Raw genomic sequence first — 10,848 nt, forward strand, 5'->3', positions numbered from 1 at the left:
ATGCTTTTATTACTTCATTAACTGCTTTTCATCACAGTCCATTACTTTTTGTTGAGAGTTTCTATATGCATCAGATCACCATCTAAAAAATTCTGCCACACAGTTTCTTGACTTTGAACTAGTATTATAAAATCCATATCCATATGCTTACAGAGTTTTAGGACAATGCCTTAATTGTTGTTCTTTTCAACCCCTTCTTTTTATTTTACTTCCTGTGGCTGAATAAGTTTGCATGTCTGACTGGACCGAACTGGAATGTAAACGTTTGCATGTGGGCACATCATTTTAATAGAAGAACATTCATAATGTTGTGACACCTTATACCTGATAGACTTCAGCCTAATTATCAAACTCTGTTTCTTCCTCTTTTCCCTGCTGATTTCCCTGCTCTTTTCATTGACACCCCATCACAACCTCCTGCACTTCCTTCCTCTATGAACTCCTGCCTCCCTTGTATATCTGTGTGTCTTCTTTCCTTGCGGCCCATCTCTTTCTCTTTGTCTGTCCACCTGCTCCCTGGCTTCTTTTTTTTTTTTCCCAGACTGCGAAGTGTGAAGATGGAGCAAAGGAAGCTGAATGATCAAGCGAACACGCTGGTGGATTTAGCAAAGGTGTGTACAGTGTTGAGTGACATGCTGGTCATGTACTGTGAGGGAATTTTAGATTTTTTAATGTTTTAGATTGTGTATATCTGACCTTGAACCACAAAACCAGTCATAGGTAGCACAGGTATATTTGTAGCAATAGCCAAAAATACATTTAATGGATCAAAATGATGTATTTTTCTTTTATGCCAAAAATCATTCGGATATTTAGTAAAGATCATGTTCCATGAAGATATTTAGTAAATTTCCTACCATGAATATATCAAAACTTAATTTTTAATGGTAATATGCATTGCTAAGAACTTCATTTGAAAAACTTTAAAGGCAATTTTCTCAGTATTCTGAGAATATATATCTTTGCACCCTCAGATTCCAGATTTTCAAATAGTTGTATCTCAGCCAAATATTATCCTGTCCTAACAAACCTCATGCAAACATTAATGGAAAGCATTTTTATTCAGTTTTCAGATGATATATAAATCTCAATTTCAAAAAACTGACCTTTATGACTGGTTTTGTGGTCCAGGGTCACATATTTTAGTAGACTATGGTTGATTCGCTATATTATGTTTAATACTGTGCAAAAGATTGGGGTCAGATTTATTTATTTTTTAATAAAAAAAATACTTTTTTTAGAATGGGTGCATTAAACTGATCGCAAGTGAATGTAAAAACATGTATACTGTTACAAAATATTTTTATTTCAAATAAACTCTTCTTTTGAACTTTATATTCATCAAATAACCCTGAAACAAATAGATTTTGTAAAAACCGTTTTTAAAAAATGTTAAGCAAGGCAACTGTTTTCAACATTATTAATAATAATTTAAAAAAGAAATTGTGCAGCAAATCAGCACATTAGAAAGATTTCTGAAGGATCATGTGACACTGAAGACTGGAGTAATGATGCTGAAAATTTTTGCACCACAGAAATTACATTTTAAAATGTATTCAAATTTGTTTTAAATTATAAGAATATTTCCCAATATTATATTTTTTACTGTATTCTTGATAAAAAAAATGTCCCACTTTTCATTAGCTGGCCTTAACTACTATGTACTTACATTTTAATTAATTTCAATTCAAAATTATTTGGTACAATGTACTTATTGTGTACATATATGTTTTTACATTGTACTTATATATATATATTTTAAAAACTGTATGTAATTACATTTGCAATTAATTTCTGTAATTACCACTGTTGACCCATCCCTTACACCCTAACCCACCCTTAAACCTACCCATACCACCAAACCTGTCCCTAACATTACCCATATTCCACCTTAATAGAAGCAAAAGTGTTTTGTAATGCAATATGACCTTGACATTAAGTACATTGTACTTATTTTTGGATGTAAGTACCTAATAGTTAAGGCCACCTAATATAAAGTGTGACCCGAAAAAAAATACAGCCTTGGTGAGAAACGTTCAAAGCATTCAAAAATCTTGCCAATCCCAAATGTTTGCACTTTTGCAAACATTTGTGCTTATATGTACTTACTGAATACTGAATTGGACCATGTTACCTAAATGAACCTCTAAAATAGTTATGAAATAGGATACAGTATGCAGCATGACCTTTTCCTTCATATAATTCAGCAAGTGGTGTTCAGACCAAAATATAAAATTGGAATTTTATTTAAATGTGTTATTTTTATTTACAATATCAAATATTTTGTTAAACCTTAAAAGCGATAGTTCACCCCAAAAATAAAAATCCTGTCATTAATTCACCCTCATGTCGTTGCAAACCCGTAGATTTTTTATGAAATCAGAAAGCTTTCTGACTCTGAATGAACAGCAACAGTACTATCACGTTCAAGGCCCAGTAAGGTATTAAGGACATTGATTAAATAGTCCAAGTGACTTTGAGAATACTTTTTGTGTGCACAGAAAACAAAAAGTAATGACTTTATTCAATTTTAATTTAATTTAATTTAATGCACGTTCACGGAAGAGAAGAAACTGTGGAGTATTCTTTGGAGTAATCTTTGCGCGCAAAAAATATTTTCATAGCTTCATAAAATTAAAGTTGAACCTCTGATGTCACATGGACTATTTTGTTGATGTCTGTACTACCTTTCTGGGTCTTAAACGTGTCAGTTGCATTGCTGTCTATGCAGGGTCAGTAAGCTCTCGGATTTCATCAAAAATATCTTCATTTGTTCAAAGATGAACAAAGGTCTTACGGGTTTGGAACGAGATGAGGGTGAGTAATTAATGACAGAATTTTCATTTTTGGGTGAACTATCCCTTTAATATGTTAGATTGTTTTGTAGTCAAGGAAATTTGTATGTGTGATTCGTGCATTTTTATGTGTACTAATTGTGTTTATCGCTTCTTTAGACACAGAATGTGATGTACGACCTGGTCTCGGAGCTGCAGGAGCGCAGTGAGGAGCTGGAAAAGCGGATCGGTCACCTAGAGACAAAACTGGACTCCATAAACAGCAGTCTCCAGGCTCTGCCTGGCCTGCTCTCACAAGCCATACAGCAGCAACAGCACCACCTGCTGGACGGGCTGACCCAGCGCGGATTCACCCTCACACGACCCTCCTCGCAGACGTCCGAACGCTCCTGGGCGTCATCCGTGCACCGACGGAGATCACCCTCTACTGCACCACACACGTCCTCCGATAGCGGCTAGCACGCTCTCACACACTCGAAACCATAACTCTAAACCTACACACACACTCCTACACACCTCTATCATCCACTAACACTGCTAAATATACTTTTAGTACTAAAACGTTAACAAGAATGACAACTTCAACACACTGGAATAAAATGTAATGAATTAACACATCATGGTAGAGATATGGTTTATGTTTAGCCATTGTATGGCTGTTTAAAGTTAGCTTTTTTGTAAAGCCCTTGTATAGTATGAACTGGATTCAGACTGCAGGGGGTGGAACGGATTTATATAGAGAGATATAGTTTGGATGCAGAGAATCCAATGGAACTAAATAAAGAGGACTGAGTAGGAAGGAAAATGCAAGGGAGAAGAAGTCACCAGAGATTATAGCATACTAGCATGCTACTTACTCCTACTGCAGTATATATTTCTATACAGTACAGTATGCATTAAAAGAGAACACGGCATTGAATACCGTATCCTACAATGCAATGTGTTCACCTTTTCTTTTTCAGCATTATTGTTAGTGGTAGTTTTTAGCATAAAACATTTTAACATTTAAACAAGTCTATTTTACCTAAAATTGAATGAACCCTAATCTGGTCCTTATACTTTAGACAAAATAAAAAGTATGTTTTGAAATATTATAATTTTTGAAATGAAACTTTTATGGCACTTACTATATGAAGAAATAAATGTGGACATGATTAGAAAAAAAGTTAAATGTTTGGACCAAAATTGGACCACAAAACCAGTCATAAGGGTCCATTTTTTTGCAAATCTGGAATCTGAGCTGAAAAAAAATCTAAATATTGAGAAAATCACCTTTAAAGTTGTCAAATAAAGTTATTAGCAATGCTTATTACTAAGTTTGGATATACACTACCGTTCAAAAGTTTGGGGTCAGTACATTTTTATTGTTTATTAATTTTTTATTTTTTATTTTTAAAGAAATTAATACTTTTATTCACCAAGGATGTGTTAAGTTAATAATTAAAAGTTTATTAAAAGTTAATAATAAATAATTTACATTGTTATAAAACATATTTTGAATAAACACTGTACTTTTTAAACTTGTTATTCATGAAAGAATCCTGAAAAAAAAAAAATCACAGGTTCCAAAAAATATTTGGCACCACAACTGTTGATATTATCCAACATTGATCATTCTAATAATAAATCAGCATATTAGAATGATTTCTGAAGGATCATGTGACACTTAAGACTGGAGTAACAGCTGATAAAAACAGCTTTTCATCACAGGAATAAATTCTATTTTAAAGTATGTTACAATAAAAAACATTATTTTATATTGTAAAAACATTTTGCAATATTACTGTTTTTTTCTGTATTTTTAATCAAATAAATGCAGCCTTGATGAGCATAAGAGACTTCTTTAAAGACTATTACAAGTCTTCCTGACCCCAAACCTTTGAACGGTAGTGTATTTACGGTATGAAATTTACAAAAATTCCTAATGGAACATGATATATATTTAATATCCTAATGATTTTTGGCATAAAAGAAAAATCTATATTTTTGACCCATACTTTTTTTTTTTTTTTTTTTGCTACAAATATACTCATGCTACTGCTGGTTTTGTGGTCACATTTATGATTTTCACTGAAGGAAATGAATGGAAAATGCAAAAAAAATATGAATATACAAAGCTTTTTGGGGGATGCAATCTACAAATCATCATTGGATTTTAAATGCCATTAAACACTGTTTTAATTTTAAATAATATGAAATATTTTTTCTAATATTTGTATTACTTTATATTGAAGTAATTAAATAATTTAGAGGTGAAATATTGTCAGAAATCCCCTCAAAATTCAAAATATAGAATTTAACATCTCATGTTATAAGATTATGTAACAACAACTACACATTTGTAGAATATTGCAAATTGAGTAAAGAAGAAATACTGTATACAGTATATACTGCACTATATGAAGTAAGTACTACGTTGGTATTCTAATCCATTGAATAGAGGCTCATAGAATTGTTGTTGAATTGTCCAGCTCATAGAAGCTGAGGAAGGTCCTTTGGAAGACTGGTGTTCAGATTTATTAATCATTACTAGATATAAAAATTTAACCGGATATTAGGAAATACATAAAAACAAGCAAGAAACATTAAATGTTGTTTTTTCAGACTTTTTTTTTAGGTATGTTTCCATGAGTCACACCACACATTTTCTTTATATTACATTGACCACATTCAAGGTCTAGTAATAATATTTTTAATATCTAATAAACAATTTTAAAAGGCTCTTAAAGAGATAGTTCACCCAAAAATTAAAGTTCTGTCATTAATTACTCACCCTCATGTCATTCCAAACCTGTAAGACCTTTGTTTATTTTCTGTACTCAAGATATGTTTTTTATGAAATCCGAAGGCTTTCTGACCCTGCATAGACAGCAACCACACAGGAGCTGGTGTTATTTTTGTTTTCTTTGCGGACAAGTATTCTTGTGGCTTCATAATATTACGGTTGAACCACTGATGTCACATGGATTATTGTATCTGTCTTTCTAGGCCTTGAACGTAGTAGTTGCATTGCTGTCTATGCAGGGTCAGAAAGCTATCAGATTTCATCAAAATTATTTTAATTTGTGTTCTAAATAAGATGAAGGTTGTACAGGTTTGGAATGACAAGAGAGTGAGTAATTAATGACAGAATTTTCATTTTTGGGTGAACTGTCCCTTTAAGTGTTTTACAGTAGCTGCATAATATTTCCAATCAAAACCAAATAAGTCTCTGGCAGAGCTTCCAAAGGTCCTTAAAACTTTTTTAGCTCAGGCAATCTGTAAAACAGCCTGGGGATGTGATAGGAAGGAAATACTGTACACCCCCTTGCATGTTTCAATGCAAATGACTATGGAGCTGACCTATGGGATGGTTTTCTCTTTAATTTTTCCTTTCTTTTCCTTTCTCTTCTCATTTTTTACAGAGATTCCTTTTTTATTATTTACCTAGATTTTTATAGCTTGTAGAGGATATACAAAACGTTACAGCAGAGTGGCAGCATAGTTCAAAACATGCATTCCTTGATCCAAGACTTCAAAAAAAAAAAAAATTACCTAAACAAAATGTAGAAGCGAACAACAGGAGATGAATCCCACATCATTACCACTTACATGAATTAACCAATTTGGTTCCCAGTTCTAGGTTTAGAACGAAAGCATCAAGATGTGATTGTCATTACGGGTTTGAAAAACAGCAAACTGCCTTTACTGTGTGTCTTTGGCCTTGTTGACCAAGCTGTAGCGGATTTACATAATGCTGGGCTCCAATATAAAGAAATAAATGAACAAATCCACTACTTGCTCACAGTGCATTTTTATCAGTCGTTGGAAATGTTGTCTGTATGTAACTACTTTTTCTTCACTGGTTCAAATCCACTAAATTTTGACTTGGTCCATTTTAAGACGACAACAGTAGTAATGACGCACAATCTAAGAATAGCAGTTCCTGTATTACTCCCAGTTAACCATGTATAGGACATTCGTGCTGAAGAAAATGGACAGTATTTTTAGGCCACTTTGAAAAAGGCACTTTAAAGCCTCTATCACAAGTGCATTTATTACTCTCATTGTTCACCCATCCATTTATTCCTAAGGAAATGTTTTGTGCATTCACTCACTATTTTTTTTGCGGAGGAAAATGAAAGGAAGAGTTCACCCAAAAATGAAAATGTGTTTAAAATTTCCTCAGGCCATCCGAGTCTGTTTCTCATCAAAACAGATTTGGAGAAATTGAGGATTTCAACACTTGCTCGTGAATGGATCCTCTGCAGTGAATGGGTGCCGCAATGAGAGTCCAAACAGCTGATAAAAACATCAATACACAAGTAATCCAGTCTATCAATGAAATTAAACATTTATAACTGTTTTGAACTGTTTCTACTTGTAAATAGTGCTTCATCTGTGCATATTTCTCTCCTGATTTAGGTTAGATGACTTTTTCAGTGGAGAAAGCAATTTTATGGAAAGAGGAGTCATATTTTAGCCAGAAGCAATGGTATGAAGATAAAAAATATCTTAATGATGGATTCATTTATTGCAAACGCACAGCTTTTCACTTCACAAGATGTTAATTGATTGACTTGATTCATTGTGATTACATACGGATTATTGTGATGTTTTTTATCAACCGTTTGGATTCTGACGGCACCCATTCACTGCAGAGGTGAGTAAGCCATGCACTGTAAAAAGTTTTTACCAGTTTCAACTTAAAAACGTAAGTTCAGCAGCTGCCTTAAAGTTTGAAGTTAAATCAACATAAAACTACTATTCATTTCAACTCATGATAATAAAATTATTTAAAATTACTTGTACTTTTTAGTTGATTCAACTTATGAGTTGAAATTAGTTGACTTAACTTAAAATTTTAATGCAGCTGCTAAACTTAAGTTTTTAAGTTGAAACTGGTGAACATTTTTTACAGTGTGTAATGCTACATTTCTCCATCTGTTCTGATGAAGAAACAAACTCATCTACATTTTAGATGGCCTGACAGATAATGCAGGCCTACGTTATGTTACGCAAAATACAGCAAATAACATTGCGGTAATGACCTGCTACTGTACATTAGCCTATCGCTTACATATGCAGTTGTGAAAGTTGATATATTCAGTCAGTTCAAAGGATTTGGACAAACGAGTCTCATCTCACCCTCATTGATATTCTTTCTTGTATTATGTCTTGTTTTAGTAATTGACTTCAGCGCTACAAAGCACTTCAGTGACATGCACGGCATGCATAAACATGTGATCAAAATACAGTTAAATGCAAATTAATAGCTATTTAGAATGAAGATCACTTTCTCCAATGATTGTACAATCACAGGCTCTGCCTAGTGCCATACTGTGAGAACATTGGGAAATATACATTTTTCTGAAAAAAAAGAAAGAAAGAAATATTGCTTACTTTTTAAATATGTTTATTTTCCTCACTGCCTGACCTTTTTTTCTCTTTTAAAAAACACAGGGAAGACTTTAGGGTAAAACGAGCTACAAGGTAAGATGACTACTGTTTCCAGGCAGCTAAACAAAAAATAACTATGTGACAGTCGAGGCAATTTTTATACAGTTGAGGTCAAAAGTTTACATACACCTTGCAGAATCTGCAAAATGCTAATTATGTTACCAGATCTTACAAAATGCATGTTGTTATTTAGTATTGACCTGAATAAGATATTTCACGTATAAGATGTTTGCATATAGTCCAGAGAAAATAATAGTTAAATAAAAAATATTTTTTTTTAAAAAGACCCCGTTTAAAAGTTTTCATACACTTGATTCTTAATACTGTGTTGTTACTTGAATGATGTTTTGTCTTGTTTTTTTAATAATAGCTGTTCATGAGTCCCTTGTTTGTCCTGAATAGTTAAACTGCCTGCTATTCTCTTATTCTCTTGTGGACTATATGTAAATGTATTTTATGCAGTATATCTTATTCAGGTCAGTACTAAATAAACAATAACATACGTTTTGTATGATCCTTCTTATTTTGATAAAATAATTACCATTTTGCAGATTTTGCAAGGTGTATGTAAACTTTTGACCTCATGTGTTAAAGGGTTGCACATGGTGAATGTGGATATTATGTACAAAAATGTTTTTTTGTTTTTGTTTTTTTTTTCTCTTCCCACATGAGTTTGAATGATTTGGAGAAAACTGATGAAACACTTTTAGACACATTACAGTTTCATTAGTTTAGTTTGTTGGTTCATCTTTTTCCTGACTTCCTCCATCTGCTCACACTTTCTGTATAAAAAAAAAACTTTCACAAAGCTGTTTTACACTGAATTTTTTTTCTGTCACAAAGTTGTTTTGCCCCAAAAGTGCTCTGGTGTGGGGAAATTCCATTTGCATTAATATTTCAAAAAAGCACTTTCTGCCTTTTCCCCATGCATGTCTCTACTCAACACTCCTCCCAGGTTCAGTAGCTGTGCTCGGTGAGTATTTATTAATATTTAAGAACCAAAACAAATAAACCTAACACATTTTTCATGCAGCTTTGTTTCCCCCCTTGTTTAAAAGAGGACACTCTCAGTATAGCCAATGGCACAGAAGTGATGTGAATGAATGGATTGATCAATTATTTATTACTTAAAAAATTGGTTGTATGCTCATTCTACTCTCTCAATGAGTCACAAACATCAAAATACACTCTTTTCAGGATGTCCATCTCTTTAAAAAAGAGAGAACTGTGTGTTTGAAGTTTATTATATGTGACCCTGGACCACAAAACCAGTCTTAAGTAGCATGGGTATATTTGTAGCAATAGCCAGAAATACATTATATGTGTCAAAATTATTGATTTTTCTTGATATTTCACCAAAAATCATTAGGATATTAAATAAAGATCATGTTCCATTAGGACATTTTGTAAATTTCCTGCAGTAAATATATCAAAACTTCATTTTGATCAGTAATATGCATTGCTAAGAATTTCATTTGGACAACTTCCTCAATATTTTGATTTTATTGCACCCACAGACTCCAGATTTTCAAAAAGTTGTATCTCAGCCAACTATAGTCCTATCCTAACAAATTTATTCAGCTTTCAGATGATTTACAAATCTCAGTTTCAAAAATTGACCCTTATGACTGGTTTTGTGGTCCAGGGTCACATATTTTTTCCTAAATCTTTTACAGGTTTGAAAGTTAAAACTGTGGCGGTTGCATAAACTTCTTAGACCTGTCTTAAAAAAGTTAGTCATCTATTTTTTTTCCTTCAAGATTGGTCATAAATCAGTTACAGAAAGGTAGATTGGTTTCATTCGAATCCAAAAAGTAAGACTAACTGCGGCTCAAACTAGTTCTTAACAATCTTAACATAGTGGCTATATTTATGCAACTGGCTGCTAATGTCACTCTGACATTCAACTACAGTAAATACCAATGAAAAATAAGGCCATGATAAACATTTTTATGCAACACAATGCTATCTGTTTGGTTCAACTTTTCGCAAGTCTGGCCTTGTGTTGTCATTTATTAAAATATAGGCACATTGTATTGGTTTTGTGCCAAATGTGATAAAAAGTTGTTTTCCTTAAACACTTTGTAAATAACATTGTTTGCAGCTGTTACTTTATTTAGAATTTTATAGTATACGTTTGTATACAACCTTTAGATTTCGACATGGACAACATATGGACATAAATTGACATATTTATAATATCACAATAGTCATCGTAATAAATAATGAAAAACCTCAAACAAAACAGACATTATGTGTTCAACTTCATTTCATAAGTCTCACAAGAAAACTTGCGCCTTGTTTACTTCTCACCTCGTTTTATTCCCAAGCCATTCTTTGATTCTACGCAAGACGGCGCTATTTAACAGCGCTTTGCAAATAAATATGGCGCTTTAACAGTGTACTAACTAAACAAGGCCATTCAGCATTTGGCAATCTGCTTAAGCTATTTCTCAACACCAAAACCACACTCAAACACCAAGAACTTTAGTGGTTATAACCTGATTGTTTACACAATAACCATTAAATGAGCAAATAGCGTCGAACAGTGTGAAAATAAAGAGCTAAAGTTAGTTCATGCTGAGTGAGAGATTATGTGATTTTTTTAAATTAT

General features: G+C 32.9%; 1 protein-coding gene across 2 annotated transcripts in view; it reads left to right on the forward strand.

The window, feature by feature from the left end:
• Positions 1–6,559, forward strand: part of kcnn1b (potassium intermediate/small conductance calcium-activated channel, subfamily N, member 1b) — a 58,482-nt gene extending 51,923 nt beyond the window's left edge. For both annotated transcript variants that reach the window (XM_073818961.1, XM_073818962.1), the window contains 2 exons: positions 542–611; positions 2,955–6,559. In XM_073818961.1, coding sequence (XP_073675062.1) covers positions 542–611; positions 2,955–3,254 — 370 coding nt within the window. In that variant the 3' untranslated portion in view covers positions 3,255–6,559. The remainder of the gene's footprint in view (positions 1–541; positions 612–2,954) is intronic.
• Positions 6,560–10,848: the final 4,289 nt, after the last annotated feature.

Source organism: Garra rufa, chromosome 15 (assembly GCF_049309525.1).
Source record: "Garra rufa chromosome 15, GarRuf1.0, whole genome shotgun sequence".
NCBI lineage: Eukaryota > Metazoa > Chordata > Actinopteri > Cypriniformes > Cyprinidae > Garra > Garra rufa.